At 42.7% G+C, this 26208-nt stretch overlaps 1 protein-coding gene across 8 annotated transcripts in view; it reads right to left on the bottom strand.

Moving 5' to 3' along the window:
• PDE1C (phosphodiesterase 1C) overlaps nucleotides 1–26208 on the bottom strand; it is a 604116-nt gene that overhangs the window by 336183 nt on the left and 241725 nt on the right. The window contains exon 1 of one of the 8 annotated variants that reach the window (XM_064290126.1): nucleotides 11318–11461. The exons of 6 other annotated variants lie outside the window; for them this stretch is intronic. In XM_064290126.1, the coding sequence (XP_064146196.1) occupies nucleotides 11318–11418 (101 nt within the window). In that variant the 5' untranslated portion in view covers nucleotides 11419–11461. Of the gene's footprint in view, nucleotides 1–11317; nucleotides 11462–26208 lie in introns of those variants that run through there. One more of the 8 variants, XM_023544309.2, reaches the window with a different exon arrangement.

Genomic DNA, 26208 nt, shown 5'->3' on the forward strand with positions numbered 1-26208 from the left:
AAAATCAGTCCCTGAAAACCTTACGGAGCACAGTTCTACTCTGACACACATGGGGTCACCATGAGTGAGAACTGACTCAATGGCAACAGCTTTTATTGGTCATTTACAATCCCAGATGAATCTAAGCCAATGTAATATTAAATTTGAAATATTCAATTATTCAGTAAGTATTATATTGAAATATTAAATTGATACAGGTCCTTCCTATTTCTTCTACACGCGTACCTCAAAATAGCATCATTTGAGTGAACCCTTGCTCTGGACACAGACTCAGTAAATTTCAATAGTTTAAATACGGCAAAAATGAGGCCAATGTCCAAAATGCTGAAAAGACAATTAGCAGATGCATTCCTTAGGACCTGTTTGAGCTCTTCTATCAACCGAAATCAGTTGAGCATTCCATCAAATTCTCCTTAGCTACAGGTACCTCCACTAAGACTATGCCAGGTCTCCCAGAAATTGGTGCTTTGAGCAAGCCTTTCATATTTTTAACAATGACCAATTTCCGTCAGTGGTTTTATAGACAGGAGGGTAGTTCTCTGCAACATTTATGATAATTAATCCTTAGGCTTCATAAATAAGCTACAACAGAACCCTAATTTACAAAAGTGTTTACAGCTCCTGGTAGCTAGCAGACAGGGTTTCCAAGTCACAACCAACTGGAATAGTATACTGAATATAATATAGTTTAGAGGCCTTAATTTAAAGGTATTGTGCAACCTCTCAGAGTCATCCTTAGACAATAGTCAGAGGGATAGAGACGAAAAAGGGGTGGGATACTAGTCTGAATTTGGGCTAATCCTAAAACACACCTGGAAGTAGCTTTCAAAGATAAATCTCGTGCTACCGTATTTACTTGGTGTATGTATCATAAAACATAGAGTATAGGAAGAGTCCTGGTTAATTAAGCATTTTAGTTGTTTGACATCTGGATAAACAACAGTTTAATTGTCTTTGGATGTCCAGTAGTGACTCTCAGCCAAAATTCTCAATGCATGCTCACGGTGACCGTCTAAATTTTCAATCTTCTGGTGACCTTAAGGAAAAGGAAAGCAGTAGTTCAAAACAATATTGGGTTCCTGCACTAGACCCTTGGAGGAGGGTGTGAAAGGAAGGAGATGGACCATTTGGGGAAGGGCTTGAAAAGCAGGAAAAGGTCATTAATGAGGCAGAGATACAGATATAATTTTCGTCTTCTTACTTTGATGGAGTATCTCCAATTCAGATCTTACTTTTAAACTCCAAGCCCACTTATCTAATTGTTCATGCCTTCACCACATCTCCTCAGGATGTCACAACCAAGCCTGTAAACTTGTTTCCCCCTCAGTGATTCCGATCTATGTAAACAGCACCTGAGAACTCAAGTTAAAAAATTCAGGAGTTATTCTAGACTCCATGATCTTCCTCGTTCCCAAACCCAAGTCCAGTTAATTTCACCCCTTGAAAAGCTCTCAAATCCATCCCTAACAATGTGCAGTGTCTTCCCACTGCAAAGGCTCCCTGATCTGACACACAAGGCAGGACCTGACACTTCTTCACCTGGGTCTTAGCCACCTGTCTCCTTACCGTCTACGCTGCAACCTCTAGCCTCCCTTTGTTTTCTCAAAGGCACCATGTTTCCTCCTGACTTTGGATCTTTGCACATGATGCCTTCCTTGGCCTTGAATACCTTAGGACACCCTTCTGCAACTCTTCACTTAACTAATACCTACTTATTCTTCATATCTCTGCTTAAATCTCACTCGTCAAAGAAGCCTTTCCTGATTCTTAGATCAGGTTCAGGCTCCCTCTTATATTTTTCACAGCATGCTGTATTTCTTTGTTACACTCATCACAGTGAGTAATTATTTGTGGAATTACTTGTTTAATGTCTGCCTCTGTCTGCAGACTTCACTACCCTTGAGGGAAGGCACCTTTCTGTCTTGTTTCACCGTGTCCCCAATGCCTAGCACACTGCCTGGCAGATGGTACATGATAGAGGAATGTTTGTGGATTGAATGAATGGTGGATGAGTTTTCAGCATATTTAGGGGTGTGTGTGTGTGTGTTTGTGCAGAAAATGCTAGGTGGTGTGTACAGTCATTCAAATGTATAAATAAAGCTCATTACCTATAATCACGTTTTTATGTTTTCTTGACTGAATTATTCTCTTAAGCTTTTTCATAATTCATAGGGATGTCTGGGTCTTTCTTACATTCATGAAGACTTGTTTGTCTTGTTTAATAACATTTGTCAAGAGACCTTTAAATAAAGAGTACATTCTAATAACAGCATGAATAATACCAACTCTTTACATGGATTCAGTATAAATTCTCCAGAAATACAGTGTTTCATTTGTTGTTCACTTTTTATTACTAATGGAAAATTATGATGGTCATTCTCAAGGCTTGTCACAGACTATTTTATGTGCCCTGTGTTTAACAATTATTCTTCTTATTTATTTCTCAAAAAGCCATTGAAGAAGGTCACATAAGTACTTTCCTTCTATATGGGGATACGGGAAGTGAGGAAAGTGGTTTTCTATGAGCCAAAGAAAATTAAAGACAGAACACTGGAGCTAGAATTGCAAAAATATCTCTGCTTAGGGCTGCTTCTCACCCGACAGAGGCATGCTATAAATTTTGGTCAAAATAATAAGCACTTAAGCTGCTAAATATTGAGTTATAATCAACTAAAAAATTAGTACAACCAAATTATGATAAGCAAGTAATGATGTACTAATATATTACATTGTTGTTGTTGTTAGGTACCATCAAGTCAGTACTGACTCATAGTGACCTTATGTCCAACAGAACGAAACATTGCCCAGTCCTGTACCATCCTCACAATCGTTACTATGTTTAAGCCCACGGTTGCAGCCACTATGTCAATCCATCTCATTAGGGTCTTCCGCTTTTTCCAGGACCTTCTACTTTACAAAGCTTGATGTCCATTTCCAGGGACTGGTCCCTCCAGATAACATAACCAAAGCACATGAGACATACTGCATTAGTATCCAAATGAAGAAATTTCCACTCTAAATGTGAGAATCTACTTACTCTTTTTAATATTTATTTCTTTTTTCCCTTTAATATACAGTAAGAATGTATTTTTGGAGAACTTAATTTGATCTTTATTCGGAAAAGAAATACAAAATCAAAATCAATCCCTCAAACACAAGTATCTTCCTTCTCTGGATCCCAGCATACAGTGTCAATAACACTCATTTAGCAACTAATTAATGCCTTCCCTCTTACTGTTACTTAACTTTTCACGTGTATAAGAGTGGTCTTGTCTCCCTAGCTAGACCATAAGTTTCCTGAGGGCAGGGCCTTTCTTATAATATTTTCATATCCTTTCTGAAGCTCCTGTTGTTGACATTAGCTACTATCAAGTCTGTCCCCGACTCATGGCAATCTCTTGCACAATGGAAAAAACTGCTGCCTGATCCTGTGTCATCCTCATGATCAGTGGCGGATCACACTGTTGTGATCCATAGGGTTTTCACTGGCTGATTTTTGAAAGCAGTTCTCTAGGCTTTTCTTCTTAGTCCAACTTAGTCTGGAAGTTCTACTGAAACCTGATCATCATCATAGCAACAGATACCTCCAGTGACAGACAGGTAGTGGCTACACATGAGGTGCATTGGCTGGGAATCGAACCCAGGTCTCTGAAACGGAAGGAAAGAATTCTACCACAGAACCACCATTACCCCTCCTCTGAAACTCCTCCTACCTAGCACATAATAGGAGCCTGGTAAAAACGTGCTCAACCACCTGACAATTCCTAATAAAATGGAAGGGTGGAAGGACCAATTAATATACTAAATATGTAACCTGGGTGGAAAACAACAACTTTTGAAATTATTCTAGAACAGCATTTTTGGTGAGATTCAGGTCCAGGCCTTCTTTCCTAGGCCATTCATTCCCTAGGCTCTAGTTAAGACCCATGACCCTCAGATCCACTGCTCCAGGACAGAGGTCTCACTATAGTTCCAGAATGCTATCACCAACAGCTACTTGGACATCCCAGAAGCTACACCAGTTTCACATGTCTAAATCCACGTTCATTATTCTGCTTTGCCCAAGCCTACTCTTCTCTCCATGGTACCTAATGAGGCAAATGGCACAAACTCACTGTCATGGATTAAACTGTGTCCCCCAAAAATATGTATCAACTTGGTTAGCCCATGATTCCCAGTACTGTGTGGCTGTCCTCCATTTTGTGATTGATATAATTTTCCTTTATGTTATAAATTCTAATCTCTGCCTGTGGTTAATGAGGTAAGATTGGATTATGTTGAAGAAGATTAGGATGGGATGTAACACCCTTGCTCAGGTCACATCCCTGATTCAATATAAAGGGAGTTTCCCTGGGTTGTGGCCTGTACCACCTTTTATCTTACAAGAGAAAAAAGGAAAGGGAAGCCAGCATAGTGTGGGGGCCCTCATACCACCAAGAAAGAAGCACTGGGAGCAGAGCGTGTCTTTTGGACCTGGGATTCCTGCATGGAGAAGCTTCTAGTCCAAGGGAAGATTGATGACAAGGGCCTTCCTTCAGAGCCGACAGAGAGAGAAAATCTTCCCCTAGAGCTGATGCCCTGAATTTGGACTTCTAGCATACTAGACTGTGAGAGAATAAATGTCTGTTTGTTAAAGCCATCCACTTGTGGTATTTCTGTTATAGCAGCACTAGATGACTAAGACACTCACTAAGATACCCAAGCCCTCAAAAACTCGGAAGACAATTTCTCCTTCTTCCTCAGCTACAAATCTAGGTTCTGTCAATTCTGGTGTCAAATATGTCTCCGATTCTTTCATCTTCCATGGCACTATCTTAATTCAGGCATCTTCTCCAAGTCTTCTCTGCGCCACAAGTCTCACCTGACCTGCACACTTCTTCCAGAATAACCATTCGAAAATTTAAATCTCCTTTCGTTAATCTTCATCTTCAAATCTCTTTACAATTCCTTAAAACCTAAAGGATAAAACCCAACCTCTTTACAATTTGTTTAAATCCTTTCCTCCTTAAACTACAGGCATGCATAATTTTAAATAAAACAAAAATCAAATTTAAAAAACGTATAACGTAGACTAAAAATAAAACAAAAATTTTTAAAAATGCATGTATCACCACCCGGCCCGTGCCTTCCTTTCCAGCATTATGTCTCACTTTTCCTCCAATGTGCCAAGGTCCTCTGTGCCTTTGTACCTTTGCCCTCACTCTTCCCTCCATCCATGTCTATCCCTCGATAATGTACTGTATGAGCTGCTAGATGACACCACACAGAAACCTTTTAAGGAAAGTAACTAAGGCTCTTGGGGGTTGATCTGTAGGGAAGGGCAACTCTGTTCCCGGATAGCTCATGGACCAGCAACCAGTTTAGGCAACAAATTGCTTCCGAGATAACCTGGGAGATTTCTGACCAATAGCTCCACGTTGAATGCCAGCAAACAGACCCAATCACACTCCCTCCCTTGGGAAATATCAATGAGAGGTGAGCATAAAAGCCACTAGACTCAGGCTATGTCCCTAGCAAGTATAAGCAGTTTTTCCAGCTCTCCATAAAAACAGCTCAGAATTCCGGGCTGACTTCTTCTGGGATGACTGGCTGACTCCATGTTATTTCTGCATCCCATTAATCTTTGCAAAAGGCTAGCATCGATGAGAGGAGTCTGTGCAAGTTTCTTCCCTGAGACTCTAAGGGCTCTGCCCAGAATGGTCTCATAGCTCACTGCATGTCTGTGACACCTGCTCGGGCCCTCCCAGGCAGAGGGAGCTCACCATACGCTCCTCTGTAACTATAATCCCCACATCCAGTATTCATGTCAGTCTCTCCCACAGCCTGTGAATTTCTGAAGGACAGGTAAGTATCTTACTCACTTTTTCGTACCTGGGGCTTAGCGAAGTGCCTGGCACTTAACACTCAATAAATGTTAAGTTAGTAACGTAATGTTGCCTGAACACAAATAACACTATTTAAAAATTCAGATAAAAGAAAATACATAACAAGAGGGCTAAATTAGAAATATGAAACCAAAGATCCAGGTTCTTTGCCTATGGTTTTTCCCTCATCTTTGCTGTATAGCTTAGAAGAACATTAACAACAAGCCCATTGCCATCGGGTCAATTCCAACTCATAGAGACCCTACAGGACAAAGTAGAACGGCTCCATTGGGTTTCCAAGGAGCAGGTGGTGGATTCGAATTGTCACTGTGCCACTAGAAAGTCATGTAAATTCTTTGTACTTCAGTGGGATTACTAAGACCTTCTGGGGAAACCAATCTCAAAACAGCTAAGCAAAAGCAGAAACTGATGGGCTCATGTGGCTGGAATAATTGACAGAAGTAGAGAAACCTCTGCAGGAACTGGGGTTTCTGGAAGGGGACCAGGGATTCTCCTCCATCTTCTCACCTCTGCTTCTCTCTGAGTGTTGGCCTCACTGTCTTCTATCACAGAAATGTCTTCTCCATGAGGTGGGAAATGTAGCCAAGGGCAGCCACTGTGCAAGCCCAGAAGAAGAGGAAAGCATCTCTCTCCCTCCGCCAATATAGAAATCTCAAGGAAGGACTCTAACGCCCCCGTTTGGGCTCCATGCCATCCATGAAATCGACTGCTGTTGCCAGGATGGTAGAATGCTATTGGAATTGGACTGGTCAGTCCTGGATCATAAGCCCATCCCTATGGCTGGATGCAGGGGGTGGCATGGGGGGCAGGGTCTATTTCCATAATATGCGGGGTGGGAATGTTTGCTGAATAGAAAAACAGTAACTGCCCCAGTCTTCCATAGGCGGCATCAACATAATTAATCTAATAGTCATTCTTTATGTTATAAAATTACTGCCTTTATAAGAGTACTTTTTTTTTATAAGATTACTTTAGATAATGAAAAAAAGCAATCATCATCTTCGTAGAGAGTGCTGTATATGCATAAAATTTATTATACTAACTACCTCATAGTTGGGCAGAATAAATACATGGTAGCTTAGATAATTACAAATGCGACAATAAATGCCAAGGAGTAATTCAGCTTAGTGAAACCTACTCTCTTGCTCTTGATTGAAAAAACAAAAATTGCAGAGAAGCATCTTTTTGTCATCATATAGCAGGCTAGCAACAGGAAACTCTTGGTTGGAACCCGAAGTGCAAATCATGACCCAGCTGGTCAAACTCAAGCTACCATAAGGCATCATCAAGGGAATAAAACACTTCCATAGCCATATTTTCCCCAGATTCTCTGACAAAACAGTGACTGGGAGGGGCTCTTAAAAGATTCCACCCACTCCCCCAGAGGAAAAAGGCATGACAACAGCTTGTGGGGGAGAACGGGGGTTGATGGAAAAGCAAGAATGGGGCTCATCATAGAAAAGTAAGAGGGCAGCACCCTCTTGACAGATTTAATTAAGAAAGTTCGAGTATGCAACGTTTGTTCCCTTGTTCCCTTCCAGCTTAGAGAAATGCAGACCCGTGTATGAGAGGGTGGGGCTGTGGAGGAAGGCTGGGGGGCGCCATCCCACTTAAATCACAGTTGGCCTCTCTGTATTCGTGCACGGCTCCTCGCTCAAGCGAAATGGGGAGTCATCGCAATCATGAACACCTAAGCTTGCAGTTTTTTTTATAATTTCAGCTGTGATGTTAGTATTTAAATCTCACATTTCTAATACTGATGCACTATTAGCATGTTGGAGCCCTGGTGGTGCAGTAGTTAAGAGCTCAGTTGCTAACCAAAAGGTTGGCAGTTTGAATCCACCAACTACTGCTCCTTGGAAACCCTATGGGGCAGTTCTACTCTGTCCTATAGGGTTGCTATGAATCATAACTGACTTGACGGCAACAGGTTTGGTTTTTATTAGCATGTTGATGATGTACAATGCTAGATTAAGAGTATTTACTCATTCTTTTCTAGAGAAACACGAAACAGACCTAGGTTTCAAATATGTGTTAACAATTTACTATGTACCAGGTAGTATTATGGGCACTAGGGATACACCAGATATCAAAGCAGACGAAAAACCCTGTCCTCATGGAGCTTATATTCTAGTTGGGAGAGTGAGACAGACAATAAACATAACAAATAAATACATACTATTGAGATGATGAGAATTGCTAGAGAGAAAAATAAATCAAGGAAGGGGGATGGTGGAGGCTGTAATGTATACAGGATCAGCCTCAGTATGGTCCAAGGCTGTACATTCTTGAGGATGATAACCACAGCAATTCTCTGGTTGCTAGTAACGACCACTCCCGCACAGTGCAGAAAAGGGGACAGATAAAGGGAGGGAAAGAGGGCACTGGTGGGTCAGTAGTAGAATTCTTGCCTTCCACGTGAGAGGCCCAGGTTCAATTTCCAGCCAATGCACCTCATACGCAGAAAGCCACCACTCGTCCGTCTTGTGTATTCCTTTGATGCTGAACAGGCTTCGGCAGAACTTCCAACCTAAAACAGACTAGGAAGAAAAGCCTGGAGATCCACTTTGGAAAATTAGCCAGTGAAAACCCTATGGATCACAACAGATCCGTAACCTATCAGGCGGATGACACAGGACCAGGGACAGTTTTGTTCCACCCTGAGTGGGAGCAGCTACAAACAAGAGGAGGAAAAGAGCAAGCCTGAGTAAACACAAGAGTAGGTCACCACTTTGCCACAGCTTGCCCATTTCCTATCTCAGTTTAGATATGTGTGCTCCAACCTGGGTGATGGTGCTGACAAAGCCTGCCTTCCATCTAGTGCATGGAATATTGTGTTGATGGGTGTCATGGCTGATCCAAGCATACATTTATCTTCATTTTGAAAGTTAAAAAGTTTACACTTTGATCTTTATGTTTCTTTCATCACACATTGATTGAGCATCTACTATGTGCCAAACTCTATTCTAGGCCCTGGAGACACGGCAGTGAGCAAGACACACAAAGTGTCTGTCCTCGTAGAGCTTAAGTTCTAATGGAGGAGATTAAAATTCAATACCAGAATGAACAGGGGGGATACTGACAAGAAGGAGACAAAACACCACTGCATAGTCCAGGCATGTGATAATCAAGTCCTGAACTTAGAATATCCTTAGACAAGCTGAATTGACTCCCTGACCATCCATAGTCACTTATGAAGCCTCTTCTATAAAGGTGTCATGGTAATAAACTGATATTAAAATCAAATTGTAGCTATTGGGCCTTTTTAAAACATTGAAAGAGCAGCTTCCTTTCTCTGGCCCACAGTTTGTTGTATGGACAAATATACACACACCCTTCCGTCTCCTAAGGCTTTCTATTTTTGAGGACTACAAAAGCGTTATTCCAAGTTGTATAAATGAGCATGTGTCTTGATTTCCAGAGTCCTCAGCAACTTATTATAGCATCACTGTTTTGTTAAAAAAAAAAAGTGGTAGTAAAATCAAACCAGTAGTAAAAATATAACAGTAGCATGTCCTTTTCAAATTAGACAGTGAAGCTAAAGAACTTATGGGATTTCTGTTGGGCAGGACATTTCCATAAGGAGAAGAAGGAGAGATACAAAAACACACATTTGGAGAAGAATCCACCCACACCTTTTACGTTCAAAGGAACCCTGTGCTGGGTAGATAGGAGGGACTAAGAAAATGAAAATTTGGATACATCACACTGTAACACCTTGGGGAAAGAAGCCTAACAGATATGAAACAGAGAAAGCTCCAAGACAGGGTATTAGAAGTGCTAAATGCTTTTTTGCACAGGTTCCCACCTCAGCCTTGCAGATTTCACCAAACACTTGTCTTCTAGTCAGAGTAGCTGGGGGAGTCAGTATGAATTGTAAAGCAGCCCAGGAGAAGTAGTTCCTGAGCACGTAAACACTAGTCCTTCTTATGTGGATAGCAAGGAACCAGCTGTACAACTTACACAGTGTGTGCCTCAGACCCAGACTTCGTGGATGCAATAAACTTTCTGTGTGCACCACAGTACAATCTAATGCAATGTTCTCTACAATGAATACGAGATTGCTGCAAAGACAATTCTGAAGGAGCTTCTGCATGCACCTAAACCACCAGGAGAGCTTGCCAGCTAGAATGACACGATTTCCAAGTACGTTTACAGCCTCTACTTGCAGCAGCCAGACAATTCAAAAATCCCATTTAGATCAATGGCAATGAAGCTTACTGGGATTGTTGATAGGAGAGCTTTTATAAATTGGACTTTAAGTAGGGACTCCCTGAAAAGAAACACGACAACAACACTGCCATATTGCTTTCCCTTAAAACTTTAGATACCTTGGTTGGGATGTGGTCTCCCCTAAGACAAAGCCCACATAGGTCAGCTCCTTTTTTGTTTTGTGTGTATTTACATGATCGTGTGTGTGTGTGTGTGTGTGTGTGTGTGTGCTTTCAAAAACAATAACTGCAGCAAAACAAACAAACTGGTGGGGAGTTTGTTTTCCCTTCATTGCCCTTGGTAGCAACAGAACATCTGGAGAAAATACTTGGACAGAAACTGTTTTTTTCTAAATTGCACTAGATATCTGATGCCAATACCTAATGAAATGAGTACCTGGTAGTTATGGAAGATGTCTTCGGGATCTGGTCAATCGAAGGGCAAATTGTAAATGTACAGCTTTCTGGTTGGGGTATTTTGAAATCTTGTCACAGAAAAGATCGAATATTTTCAGGGCACCTTTCCTCAGTACCCGAAACCAGACAGAACCCAAGGAAGTGAAATTTAGAGACCTCTGTCCATTAGCCCAACTAGAATTCTGAGCACTGTATTATAGCAAATGCCCTATTTCGCTGTTCAAGTATTGCTAGGGAACCTCAGTTATTGCCCCTGATCCCCACTTTCTCCACAAGAGCCTTTCCTTCCAGTAAGTGTTTTTCTGCTTTAAAGTACCCTAAGAAAATATCAGAAATTGAACTGGGCTGAGGAGAGGGAGGAGAGAAAGAATTTAGTAGCCAGAATGCATGCTGCATTTGAGCCATTGCTAAGTTCTTGGACCACCTGGCAAGCTGTTCCTTTGCAAGCAGTAAGCAATTTGCAGAGAAAATCTCTTCCTTTGATTTTCCCTGACCAAGATCCCCAAACTTTTTTCCAGTGGCAAAAAGATCTCCGTGGCTATTGAGCTACTACAACTGTCTCATCAACTGACATCTCACCTTCCCCCCAAAAAGCAAGACTTGAAAATAACAAGGCATCCTGAGACACTCAGAAAGACAGCCATCTCTCCGTTGAAAGGTAGCAGTGACTGTAATTAACAGAGAAGCAGTTGTGGAACTTCTAGGGCTGTATTTAAAGGGCCCTGCAGGTGTGACTGGGGCGATGTAGTAAAATAATGATGGCAGCGGAAAATAGAGCAAGAGAAATTAAACAGATTTACTTACAGTCCTCGGAGCCGCAGCCAGATTTTCTCGATCTGTTCCGGTTGCAGGTATTTCAAAGAGTTGCTCTCAAATTCTTCAATCTCCTTGGTTGGTGACTCCATAGCTGCAGGTTATCACTGGGGGTGAGGCGGAAAGAGTTTGGGCTGTCCCCTCCCCGCCTGCTGCCAGTCGGCCCGCGATCTCCAGCCCGGCCGGCGCGGCGCCCTCGCCTTGCGCTCCCCCTTCGGCGCCCCCAAGCCCAGACTTAGAGCGGGCTCAGATCGTGGGCGACGCCGGCTCCAGGTGCGCTCCGGGGACAGCTGCGGGCACCAGCCATGGCCCCAGGCTAATGCCCAGGGAGAGAGCTTGTACTCCTGCCCAAGGCGAAGGCACCTCGATCTATTCTGATTCTTTTATGGCAAAGCCAAGGAACTATCGGTGTGTAAGCTGAAGGATTGGGAGGAGAAAGGGAGAACTGGGTGGGGAGGAGGGTAGGCGAGGAGGGCAAAAGTGAGAAGGGGAGCGGAATGAGGGGTAGAGCCCAGGGGGCGGGTGGTCGGGGCCCGGAGGCCGCGCTCCGCCCCCCGGCTCCTAGCTCTCCGGCGCCCAGCGGCTCCCCCGCGCCCCTCTGCCCCTGCCTTGCTGCCGGCGCGCCGCTTCTCTGTTTTCTTTCACTTACCTGCAGCTCTGCTGACAAGCGAGAAAAGTGACAACTGAGAGAAAAGTCGTCTGTCAGCGCGCGAGCCTGGCGTCTGGTCTCGCACCCGCGGGCGCGGAAGCAGGGAGGGCGCCAGGCCCCGCCGGCCGCCCGGCACAGGCTCGTCACCTCCAAATCCGCAGACCCGACCACCGTCTCCTGCGAGGGCAGCCTGCGGCTTCGGGGGCCGCGGCCAAGCTGGACCCCCAGCCGAGTGCTCCTATGGCTCCTGGACCCCGCACCAAAGAGATAACTCGGGCGCCACGCACGAAAATCCGAGGGAAGGGGACTCCGTATCCCCCTCGAGGGCTGGTGGGACAACCGCCAGGGGCGAGGTTCCGCGGAGTGTCTACTTGGAGCTTTTATTTACAGGGCTCACTTACATGCCCGCGAGAGCCGGGTCCATTTTGAAATATTAAAGCAATTGACAGGAAGTAAAGTTGTCACATCACACTTAGAAAATCCCGATCTCTTTTCTTACTAATGGGAGTTTTCGTTTCTCAATCTCTCTCTCTCTCACACACACACACACACACCATGGTGCAAAAAAAGAAGGAAAAAAAACTGTGAGGAAGTAGGAGTTTCTGCTGATTAAGGCCACATACTCCTCAAGGGGTCCCTGCTGGGTGAGTCCTTAGAGGGTGGCTGGGGGGTGGATGCTAATCCTGACAAAGAGTTTCAGCTTCACGAAGCTGCAGCTCACTTCAGTGTCCCCTAAGGTCAATGACAATGTCAATAATGTAGGATGTTCTGAAAGAGTGGGACCAGGCATACTGGAGGGGAAGACTTAGGAGAGGGACCAAAGACAAAAAGAAAAAAAAAAAAAAATCAGGCTCAAGTGGATTGCTGCCTTGGCATCACAAAGCTGGTGTTCAAACTCCTAGATGAAGCCACCACCACTCTTCCCCGAGGCCATTTCACACCTGACACTCAGGGTTCCTGAGATTCAGGCTGTGGCGTGCCCTATAACAGCGTTTTCTTCAGTCATATTCAGTATCCCTTTTCTATCCATCAGATAACTGCCTGCTTTTCAAAAGTAAGACAAACTTAAAGGTGAGGACTATCCTTTTTCTTTGCTCAGGTAAAGATCCATTCATCTGACCTTGACAAAGTAACGAAATGATGGCATCTGAATCCTACATGTCCACCCATTTGGCATGCACTTTTCAGAAATTAGCGGTGAGCATGCTGAGGATGGCATGACCGGCCCCATGCATGCTGGTGGGGAAGGGACCTGGCTCAAAGTGAAACGACAGACCTGTTTGAGCCAAAAAGACTTGTCCACTCACCTGCCACAGAAGCTGAAATGACCTCAAAAAGTCAGTCCTTAAAGGTTTTATGGAAGGATATACTTGAGTTAAGGCATTACAGAGCCTGGGTGGTGCAAGCGGTTTGTGATCAGCTGCTAACCTAACGGTTGGCAGTTCAAACCCACCAGCAACTCCACCGAAGAAAGGCCTGGTGATCTGCTTCCACAAAGATTATAACCGAGAAAACCCTATGGAGCAGTTCTACTCTGTAACACATGGGGTTGCCATGAGTCCGGGGCCAACTGCTCCACAGCAGCTAACAACAGGAAGTCATTATTACCAGTCAGAGTTAACATCCAGCAGCCAGCATATATTAGCATGGAACTCATTTATCTGCATAAAGCCAATTACCCACCCAATGTGACCAAGCAGGGAACCGTGACCTGCGGGAATGGGATGCCAGAAGAAGACATTATTTTAGCTACTTGTTTTGGGGATGAAAGACAGAAGCATGGTGCCCATAACGGGGTTTTTCCATCAGGTTGTACGCTAGGCAGACTGCTGTCAGAATAAAGAAGTGCAGTAATGATAAAAACAGCAAACCTGTATTAGAAACTTTCCATGGTCCAGGCACTGTTCTGAGAGTTCTAAGCTTATGTAATACAACAACTCCATGAGGTAGGTACTATTATTATCATTCCCATTTTACAATAAGAAAACTGAGGCACCAGGAGGTTGTTACATAGACCTACCAGGAAAAGAACTGAACTGGAGAAAGTTGGAGTTAGAGTTATGGCTCACTAACTTACCCTAGACAAATCTGTCCACTCTCACATGGTCCCATTTTTCACAGCCACAAAGTAAAGGATTTAGGCAAAAAGACTTCTTACATCCCTTCCACCTGCAGGGTTCTATGAGGTCATCTAGAGAGACTTGAGGAAAGGAGCTGCTGAAAAGAGAGATGACTATTGCTGAATACATACTTTAACTACGTCATGGTTTCTTCAAGGGCTGGCCTGGGATGAAACAAGAGAACAATAAAGGATGAAGGATAAAAGATGAAATTCATCTCCTGGCCCCACACTATGCCTATGACTTTTTTCTAGTGTTAGTGGGATTTTGATTAAGTCAGAGAAAAAGCAAATTTTGGAAGAAAAAAGAACAGTCTTCCACTGCAATTAAGCAAATCGGAGAGGACAAAAATATTCTTTAAAATGGTTCTGAAACAGGACTTTGTTTCATTTTGGTGAAATTAAAAAATCAAGCATATATTAGAAAGTTGACAGAAACATAACTTTGCAGTATGTTAGAGTCATAATAATCTTTGGAGCTGAAAGGGGCCTTAAAGATAATCTAGGTTAGAGGTTTTCAAATTTTTTAAGCAACAGAATAATTTATTTCAAATAAAGTCTTACTAAAAAAATTCCAATGCCTACATTCACTTAAAAAAAAAAAAAAGAATAAAAGTAGAACTGCTCTGGTTGAATGGGGAAGGGAGATAGTTCTTAAGGATCTCAAGAACAGACCCCAGTCTCTGCCTCCCCTTCACCCTATCTCAAGTGCCCAATCACCCAACTACACAGATAAAAAAAGCTGAGGTCAAAGTCCCAGGAAATAACTTAGAAATTCTTGTTCTTAATCCAGGGTTCTTTCTAAATCACATTAGAAAATAAATTGGTCTCCTCCCTATCAATGAAATATTATTATTTTTAGATGCACATGTTATTATGTCACCCAGGTTTTGTTCTCTCTTTATCACAGACACGGTATACTTCATAGTTGCAGCAACCTTACAAGCCGTGAATTCTAGTGGCATTCTGCTGAAAGCCAAGCAAAACAGACTCAGGCTGACCCAGAAACAAAAGGCCTAAGAAAGCACAAAGCCACTTACAACTTTGTTTGGGAGGTTAATTTCTATTGTGACTTTCTAACTCAGCTTTTTTAATAAGACCCTAGAAAATCTCACATGGTCAAATATAACTAAATATACACAGACACATACATGTACATGCATAAATATGTATACCTACACACACGTACGGAAACCCTGGTGGCGTAGTGGTTAAAAGTTACAGCTGCTAACCAAAGGTCAGCAGTTTGAATCCATCAGGCACTCTTTGGAAACCCTATGGGGCAGTTCTACTCTGTCCTGAAGGGTCTCTATGAGTCGGAATTGACTCAACAGCAATGGGTTGGGTTTGGTTTTTAGTTTGGTACACACACACACACACATACAAACACAGATACATACACATATAACTGCTAATTAAAAATATTCCCCTAAATGTAGATAAAATAACTTAGCCTAAATACTAGCAAACGTCTGCACCATCAACCTTAAAACAAAAACCATTGCTGCAGAGTCAATTCTAACTCATAGGGACCCTATAGGACAGAGTAGAACGGCCCCATAAGGTTTCCAAGTCTGAAATCTTTACAGAAGCAGATGGTCACATCTTTCTCCCATGGACTTGAAAGTGGGTTTGAACTGCCAGTCTTTCAGGTCACAGCCGAGCGCTTTAACCACCATGTCACCACGGCTGCTTATCATCAACATTAAGTATCACAAAAGAAAGAAAGTGAGTTCTCTGTCCCTGGCAAAGTTCAAGGAGAAGCTTGATGACATTCTGACAAGGGAGCGAGAACCAGGCTTTGCAAAGATTGGAATGATCCCTCAGGTCCCTTTTATCCCTAAGATTTCATGATTCAATATTAATCACAACAACCACACCACTACCTCTACCAGTTAATGGGAACTACCTGGTGCGAGACACCACACTAAGCGCTCACAGGCTGATTCCTCAACAAAACACTTAAGAATAGTTTTATTATCCCCATGGTGCAGCAGTTAAGTACTCAAGTGCTAACAGAAAGGCTGGCAGTTCAAACCGAACCAGAGGCTCCATGGGAGGAAGACCTGGCGATCTGCTTCCATAAAGATTACAGTCAAGAAAACCCTATTGGGCAGTTCTGCTCTGTCACACAGAGTCCCTATGAGTTGGAATCCACTTGACAGCACCCAACAACAACAACAACATTTACAAATAAAGACAGAAGAGGCTCCCAAAGGTCAGATAACTTTTGCAAAGAAATAAGTGGCAGAGCCAGGTTTTGCACTCAGAGCACATTGCAAAGTTCGTGTTTTTTTTCCCCTTGCCATACCACCTTCCTGCAGACATATAAAAAGACTACAAATTAAAATGCTGTAATGGGGTGGGGGTTGTGGTGAGGGACTGCAGGAGCACAGATGAAGGGGTCACTAATACTATGGAGTACTTAAGAAGACTACATAGTAGAGGTGACATTTGAACTGAATCTTGAAGGTGGATAAGTATGAGCTGCTTACATGGGAGGTGTGTGGAGGCAGATCATACCAGATCATACCAGAAACAGGGCACTGCATGAAAAGAGGCACAGAAGCATGAGGGGGGTGGGGTGCCCAGCCATCTTTTTTTTTTTTGTAACTAAGGCCTGTGACTCAGAAGAGCAGGAGAAAATGTTGGAAGGGTCAGCCAGACCCTTGTGGTCATGGGGAAATCTTGGGCTCTGTCCTACAGATTATGGGGAGTGTCATGGATTGAATTGCGTCCCCCAAAAATATGTGTCAACTTGGCTAGGCCATGATTCCCAGTATGGTGTAATTGTCTACCATTATGTCATCTGATATGATTTACCTATGTCTTGTAAATCCTACCTCTGTGATGTTAATGAGGCAGGATTCGATCTACAAGATGACGTTGTGTCTTAAATCAATCTATTTTTTTTTTTTGCTTTAAAGAACAGAAGTTTATTTTCTCACACTTCTGGAGGTTAAAAGTCCAAATCAGCGTCTTAGCCATGTTAATTCCTTCCTTGTTGGTGGCACCAGGCAAAACTTGGTTCCTTGGCTTGTAGACAGTCCTCACATGCATCTTCCCCCGTTTGTGTGTATGAGAGAAGAAAGCAGAGAGACATGGGGACCTCATACCACCAAGAAACAAGAGCCAGGAGAACAGCATGTCCTTTGGACCCCAGGTCGCTGCACTGAGCACCTCCTCTACCAGGTAAGACTGATGACAAGGACCTCCCTCCAGAGCCGACAGAAACAGAAAACCTTCCCCTGGAGTGGCACACTGAATTCAGACTTCTAGCCTCCTAAACTGTGAGAGAATAAATTTCTGTTAAAGCCATCCATTTGTGGTATTTCTGTTATAGCAATGCTAGACGACTAAGACAGGGAGCCACAGGCAGTTCTGACCAAGGGAAGGCATGGTCACATGTGGAGGGTACCTGCTGCACTGAACATGTTGTATGCTTCACACACTGAGGCCGTCTTTCCTGAAGCCTGCCATGGGGCCACGCAACAACCATGGGGCAAATGATAACCACGGCTCCATATGAGGAGTCCAGCTACCAAATGCAAACAAGCTCCATAGCTTACAAAGAAAGAAGAGTAGGACAAAGAAGAAAGACAACAAAAGAAAAAGCAAAACACTGTCTCCTCTGAGATTTCATCCAACAGCTTCAAGATTCTGATTGCTTGCTTTGACCTTCATGAAGCCAGCTTCTACCCTTGATCTAATTTACAACTTGGCAGTGGCATCATCAACAGTCTGTTAAGGGGGAAATTCTAGAGAAGCACGCAGGGCATCGGAAGTAGCACCATTGGGCATAGCAGCCTCTCTCTCCCGCCCACACCAGATGTGAGATGCTCCCAGAATGCACTATCAACAGAAGCTCTTCTCTCCCACTGGCTTCCCTTTCAGGCAAGGGGTCTTTTTGGTGACACTGCCACACTGCTGTTCCCTATAACATCTTCTCCATTTGCTTTTATGATCTGTAAACATTTGGAACAGGAAAAGGAAATGACTTGGAGTGGCGCTGATTTGCTGTGTGATCTGGGATAAGGAAGTTCTCTTCTTTGGCCATGACTGGGTTGGGCTCAGTAATCTCTAGGTCACTTTCCAGCTCTTATATATCATGATTTGAAGCCCACGGTCTGGTCTTGGCTAACCAAGCTTTTCATAGACCAAAAAAAGTTACGAGAAAATCTGAGTCTGACTCACAGGCTAGATTTGACTATAATAGACATAACCTAGGTTGCTCAATCAGGTTGTTGGGTATGTTGGCCTCCACCCCATACCTTTGAACAAAGTGACTGGTCTAAAAAGGGATACATGACTTAAGCAGATCCAATCACGGTCCTTTCTGGGAGACTTGATATGGTCACTGGGGGAGTCTATTCTCTTTTCTTTGAGATAACAGGCTATGAGACTTGGGTAAACCTGGCCCTGAGGTTATCTTTCCCAACATGTGGATAACGCCTAACAGAAAATGCTGCCACCATAGAGAAAAGCAGAGAGAAGAACTAGAAAGAGAACTAATGAGAATCTTTTGAGCACCTTGATCCTGATACGCCTGAAGCCAAGATACCCAAGGAATTTCAGGCTATATGAATGAAATAAATGCCCCTCTCTTTTTTTTTTTTTTAATTTAAGCTAGTTTGAGTTAAATTTCTATCACTGACAACTAAAAGAATTCTAATTAATGTAACCCCTCCCTTAAAGGAATATTTAAGAACTTAATAAAACAGTTTATGAATACTGCCTTGCACATTGGAGGATCTCATTAAAGAGCAGTTCCTCCTCCACCCTCTAAATTCGTCTTCTAGAGGCCTCACTCACCATCACTGCCTCCCATCCATCTGATAGGACATGAGGGGAATAGAACTGGAAGACAATACAAGAAGCTTGGATTGGACATAGCACCCAAGGTAGACATGCTATTGTTGTTAGCTGGTGCAGAATCGGCCCCAGACTGATGGGAACCCCATGCGTAACAGAACAAAATGCTGTGCCATCCCCATGGTCATTTGTGGATCAGATCATTGTGATCCATCGGGTTTTCATCAGCTGATTTTCAGAAGCAGACCAACAAGCCTTTCTTCCTAGTCCATCTTAGTCTGGAAGGTCTGCTAAAACCTGTTCAACATCATAGCAACACGCAAACCTCCACTTGCATAGAGGTACACTGGCCAGTAACCAAAACGAAGTCACTTGCATGGATGGCAGGAATTCTACCACTGAACCACCACTGTCCCCACAAGGTACACTTTATTATCTTGATAAATACATAACATCAATTTTTTTTACAATAACTTTGATAATGACGTATCAAAGTATTGCCATATTACACACATTTGTTCTTATTGTTGTTAGGTGCCCTTGTGTCAGTTCCGACTCATAACGATGCTATGTACAACAGAAACACTGCCCAGTCCTGTGCCATCCTCATAATTGTTGTTGTGCTTGAACGCATCATTGCAGCCACTGTGTCAATCCATCTCCTTGAAGGTCTCCCTCTCTTTTGCTGACCTTCTACTTTATCAACCATGATGTCCTTCTCCAAGGACGGTTCCTCCTGATAACATACCCAAAGTACCTTAGATGAAGTCTCACCATCCTTGCTTCTAAGGAGCATTCTGACTGTACTTCTCACAAGACAGATTTGTTCTTTCTTCTGGCAGTCCATGGTATATTCGAATTCTTCACCAACACCATATCTCAAAGCATCAATTTTTTTTTCGGTATTTCTTATTCATTGTCCAGCTTTTGTGTGCATTGAGGTGAATGAAAATATCCTGGCTTGGTTCAGGTGCACCTTAATCCTCAAACTGACATCTTTGTTTTCTAACACTTTGAGAGGTCTTTTGCAGAAGATTTGCCCAATGCAATACATGCTTGATTTCTTGACTGCTGTTCCCAAGGGCATCAATTACGGATCCAAGTAAAATGAAATCCTTGACAGCTTTAATCTTTTCTTCTTTTATCGTGATGTTGCTTATTGGTCCATATCATGGATTGAATTGTATCCTCCAAAAATATGTCAACTTGCCTGGGCCATGATTCCCAGTATTGTGTGATGGTTGTACCATTTTGTCATCTGATGCGACATCCTTATGTGTTGTAAATCCTGCCTCCATGATTTTGATGAGGTGGGATTAGCAGCAGTTATGTTAATAAGGCAGAGCTCAATCTACAAGTTATGTCTTATCCAATCTCTTTTGAGATAAAAAATAGAGAAGTGAGCAGAGAAACAGGGGTCCTCATATCACCAAGAAAGTAGTATCAGGAGAAGAGCTCATCCTTTGGACCTGGGGGTCCCTGCACTAAGAAGCTTCCAGTCCAGGGCAAGACTGATGACCAGGACCTTCCTCCAGAGGCAACAAAGAGGAAAGCCTTCCCCTGGAATTGACACCCTGAATTTGGACTTCCAGCCTAGTAGACTGTGAGAGAATAAACTTCTGTTTGTTGAAGCCATCAACTTGTAGTATTTCTGCTATAGAAGCACTAGATAACTAAGGCAGTCCAGTTGTGAGGGGTTTTGTTTTCTTGATATTGACGTATAATCTATACTGAAGGTTGTAGTCTCTGATCTTCATCAGTAAGTACTTCAAGTTCTCTTCACTTTCAGCAAGCAAGGCTGTGTCATCTGCATACAGCAGGTTGTTAATGAGTCTTCCTCCAATTCTGCTGCTAGGTTCTTCATATAATCCTGATTCTAAGGTTATTTGCTCAGCATACAGTTTGAATAAGTATGGTGAAATGGTGAAAGAATACAACCCTGATGCACGCCTTTCCTGATTTTAAACAAAATAGTATCCCCTTCTTCTGTTCAAATGACTGCATCTTGCTCTATGTACAGGTTCCACATGAGCACAATTAAGTGTCCTAGAATTCCCATTCTTTGCAATGTTATCTATAATTTGTTATGATCCATGCAGTTGAATTCCTTTGAATAGTCAATAAAACACAGGTAAACATCTTTCTATTAGTCTCTGCTTTTAGCCAAGATCTGTCTGACCTCAGCAATGATATTCTCAATGAATGTCCCCTTCTGAATCCAGCTTGAATTTCTGGTAGTTCCCTGTCGATATACTACTGCAACCATTTTCGAGCTATCTTCAGCAAAACTTTACTTGTGTGTGGTATTAATGATATTGTTCAATAATGTCCGCATTCTGCTGGATCACCCTTCTTTGAAATGGGCACAAATATGGATGTCTTCCAGTCAGTTGGCCAAGTAGCTGTCTTGCAAATTTCTTGGCATGGATGAGTGCGCACTTCCAGCGTTGCATCTGTTTGTTGAAACATCTCAATCAGTATTCCATCAATTCCTGGAGCCTTCTTTTCTGCCAATGCCTTCAGTGCAGCTTGGACTTCTTCCTTCAGTACCATCAGTTCTTGATCATATATTACCTCCTGAGATGGTTGAACATCAACCAATTCTTTTGGTTCAGTGACTGTGTGTATTCCTCCCGTCTTCTTTTGATGCTTCCTGCATCGTTCAATATTTTGCCCATAGAATCTTTCAGTTTGGCAACTCAAGGCTTGAATTTTTTTCTTCAGTTCTTTCAGCTTGAGAAATGCAGAAAATATTCTTCTCTTTTGGTTTTCTAACTCCATCTCTTTGCACATTTCATTATAATACTTTTCTTCTCATGCTGCCCTTTGAAACCTTCTGTTCAGCCCTTTTACTTCATTTCTTCCATTCACGTTAGCTAGTCTACAGAGCAAGTTTCAGAATCTCTTTCGACATCCATTTCTTTCTTTCTTGTCTTTTAAATGACCTCTTGCTTTCTTCATGAATGATGTCCTTGATGTCATTCCACAACTCTCATCTGGTCTTCGGTCATTAGTGTTCAATGTGTCAAATCTATTGTTGAGATGGTTTTTAAATTCAGGTGGGATATACTCAAGGTCATACTTTGGCTCTTGTGGACTTGTTCTAAGTTTCTTTGGCTTCAACTTGAACTTGCATAGGAGCAATTGGTGATTTATTCCACGGTCGGCCCCTGGCCTTGTTCTGACTGGTTATGCTGAGCTTCTCCATTATCTCTTTCCACAGATGTAGTTGATTTGATTCCTGTGTATTCCATTCCAAGATTCACATGTATAGTCGCCATTTATGTTGTTGAAAAAAGATATTTCCAATGAACAGGTCGTTGGTCTTGCAAAATTCTGTCATGTGATCTCCAGTGTCTTTTCTATCACCAAGGCCATATTTTTCCAACTACTAATCCTTCTTTTTTGTTTCCATCTCTCACATTCCAATCACCGGTAATTATCAATGCATCTTGACTGCATGTCTGATCAATTTCAGACTGCAGAAGTTGGTAGTAAAAATTTTCATTTTCTTCATCTTTGGCATTAGTGGTTGGTACATTAATTTGAATAATAGTCATATCAGCTGGTCTTCCTTGTAGGGATATGGATATTATCCTATCACTAACAGTGTCGTACTTCAGGATAGATCTTGAAATGTTCTTTTTACAATTAAAGTGACACTGTTCCTCTTCAATTTGTCATTCCCAGCATAGTAGATGGTATGATTGTCTGCTTCAAAATGCCCAATACCAGTGCATTTCAGTTCACTAATGCTTAGGATATCAATCTTTTTGCATTTCATTTCATTTTTGACAACTCACAATTTTCCCAGATTCACACTTCAGTGGTTTCTTCTCACTTTGAGTCTTGCCACTTCAGCAAATGAAGGTCCCAAAGCTTTACTCCATCCACGTCATTAAGGTCTACTTTGAGGAGGTAGATCTTCCGCAGTCGTATTTTGAGTGCCTTCCAACCCAAGAGGCTCATCTTCCAGCACTATATCAGACAACGTTATGCTGCTATTCATTAAGTTTTCACTGGTCAGTTTTTTAAGAAGTTGATCGCCAGGTTCTACTTCCTGGTCTGTATTAGCCTGGAAGCTGTCCTGAAACCTGTCCACCATGGGTGACACTGCTGGTATTTCAAATACCGGTGAAATACCGGTTCCAGCATCACAGCAACATGCAAGCCACCACAGTATGACAAACCAACAAACAAGCGGTGGATTATACACATTAGGCTGTCAAACCATGGCTAATGTTTTATCATTCCCATTTAGGAAATGAGGTGGCTAACAGCTTAGAGGTCATCGGCTTCCCTCAGATTGGTTTACCCTCCAGTCAGTGACAGGGCAGGATGACAGTTGAGGCTTCCTCACTTCTGGCCCCTGTGGCCACTTTGCCTCTCGGAACATACTGCCAACCCAGCAGAATTAACTTGGCTGTACTAACAAAATTGGAAATTTTGTTCATACAAAACTGCTGATGCTACAGTCAGCCAAATTTTGACCCAAATGCACATAAATCAGTGGGTTGTTTCTCCTATCACTGCAAAACAAATTTGAATACGGGAAACTTTAGAGCTGAAAGGGATCTGAGCAATCCCCTAACCCAAGCTCCTAATTATACTGATAAGGAAGGAGTGGCCTGAGCAAGTAAGGTAACTGTGCACAAGGCCCAGCACTGCTGGTGGCAGAGCTGGGACCAGAAGCCATGTGCCTGGACTCCCAGCTCAGTGCTCCATCGTCTGTAAACTTTCTTCCCGGAGCCTCAAACATAACTGCTGCTTCCATGCAAGGATTTGGTTCAATGGTTAGTTCACAGGTATGGAGGGAAATTCTCACTAAAAGAGAAGCCATTGGCAAAGGCTTCCTGAAGGAAGGGGGTCTCCTGGAGAGTGGGTAGAACTATAAAAGGGAGACTCCAAGAAAATGGAAATGTGTGTGGTGGCTCAGGTAATAACTAAGAACCTGTGTGGCAGATGCAAGGAGGTCAAGAAGGAGACAATGGGAGAAAGGTTGGATTTGCTGATGGAGGTGGTCCTGGAATACCACACTAAAGCTTAGGTTTTTAATGCTCTTCCCAGTGGGGAATCATAAAACTTGTTGAGCAGATATGTAGTAGATGCAAAGTGGAACTGTGACTTAACCAATGCAATTTTCAAAGAGGATAAAAAGTTTTCCTAAAAAACTGTTTCTGAACTGCCACCAGACATGAAGATTTGTACATTCTTGAAACTATATCAGTGGGTTAGGGGGGTGCTGAACATGCTGAAAACTCTTAGATTCATTCTTCATTTATTTATTCATTCCTTCTGAAAACATTTGCTGAGTGCTTACTATGTGCCAGGCACTCTGTGATACTAGGTATGCAGAGGTTAATAAAAATACTCTAAGCCCTGCAGCATGGATAGTCAGTCTAGTTGATAAAATAGATATTAAACAGATTAAAAGCAACAAATACATCATTTTAAATTGCGAAAACAGAGTGTGTAGTACAGAGAACAAAGGTGGGGGGCCTGTTTACGAATAGGGTGGTTTTTCAACTATCTACTTCTGTGTAACTTTGGACGTGTTGTCAGGAGGGATCAGTCCCTAGAGGACATCATGCTTGGTAAAATACAGGGTCAGCAGAAAAGAGGAAGACCCTCGGCGAGATGGATTGACACAGTGGCTCCAAGAATGGACTCAAGCTTAACAACGATTGTGAGCACGACGCAGGACTGGACAGTGTTTCATTCTGTGGTACATAGGGTCCCTATGAGTCAGAACTGACTCGACAGCACCTAACAACAACATTGCTGTGTAACGAACCATTCCTAAATTTAGTGGCTTAAAACAACACCAACCATTTTCTTTCACTCATCATCTGTGTGGTTGATTAGGCACCTCTTCTACTGGTCTGGTTTTGGGTGTTTCACGAAGCTATAGTCAGATGGCGCCTGGGGCTAGAATATCCAATATGGTTTCACTCACATGTCTGGTGCTTTGGCAGAGACAACTGTAAGGCTGGGACCTCTCTCTCTCCACATGGCCTCTCTACATGGTCTCTCCACATGGCTAGCTAGGACTTCTTTACATGGCAGCTACATTGCCAGATCAAGTGTTCCAAGAGGGAGGAGGCGGAAGCTTCACTTTCACTATGTTTAACTGGTTTGTAACCACAGTCGCAGGCCTACCTCTGATTCAAGGGAGGAGAAATACACTCCTTGATAGAGGGAGTGACACAGATTGTGCAGCCATCATTAATTCACCCATGTGGTCAGGGATGGCCTCCGTAAGAAAGTGACATCTGAGCCAAGACCCAAAGGAGAAGGAATCAACTGGTAACAAGTAGGGGGAAAAATTTTCTGCCAAGAGGCAACAGCACGTCCAAAGATTCAGCCATTGAAAATCCTATGGAGCTCAGTTCTACTCCGACACACATGGAGTAGCCACTAGAACCAATTCGATGGCAACTGGTTTTTCTTTTCATTTAAAGTTCAGTGGGGAATCACTCTGGAGTTTCAAGAGATTTATGTTTGTAAAAGATTAAGCTGGTTGCTATGTGAAGAATCATTGAAAAGGAGCACCAATGTCCCCTGGCTGAATTAGAGACGCTGAATGATCTCAAGAAGTGACCTGAAGTGAGAAAGAGACCCTAGACCCATGAGCTCCAGCATCCAAAATTCACAGTGATGATATTGAGCAAATTCATCAGTGATGATGAACTAATTTTTCTATTGGTAGTGTTTTTAAGGGAGCCACTAGACTGTACTCTCACAGAGACAATGAATGTCTTGTTCATCACTGTCTTAACAGATCAGCAGACCAACTGACAGACTGATGGATTTCACTGGGTTTCTTGGAGAAGGACTATGAAGTTTATTTAATTTATGTTCCAAGGCTGGTGATTCCGCCATATAAACTATATTCAAAAAGCACACCTGAGATGTGGAAACAAACGAATTTAAACTAAACCAGAAGCTAATGTGAGGTTATTCAGGGAAAGGCTGTAAGACAGTCCCAGTGTTACCTTTCAATGCATAAAAGGGTTAACTTCCAAGTATCCCACTTTGCCTCATCCCTGAACCATTCAAATAAGTGAAATCTTACTTTTTGTGTGATTCAGCACTCGAGGGGAATGAGGAGTATTAACTTCTTCAGACAGTATTTTCAAAATTGTCTTTGGGGACATTTAAATGGTCCATTCTAGTCCCTGTGCTTCTCAGAAGTGAAACTATTTTTAAAACCCAGAAGAATAAAAGAACAAAGTCTCCACAAATGCCATGCATCAACATGCCTTTCACAGACCACTGCTAATAAAAAAGACCCTGAAGGCA

Source organism: Loxodonta africana, chromosome 8 (assembly GCF_030014295.1).
Source record: "Loxodonta africana isolate mLoxAfr1 chromosome 8, mLoxAfr1.hap2, whole genome shotgun sequence".
Lineage (NCBI taxonomy): Eukaryota > Metazoa > Chordata > Mammalia > Proboscidea > Elephantidae > Loxodonta > Loxodonta africana.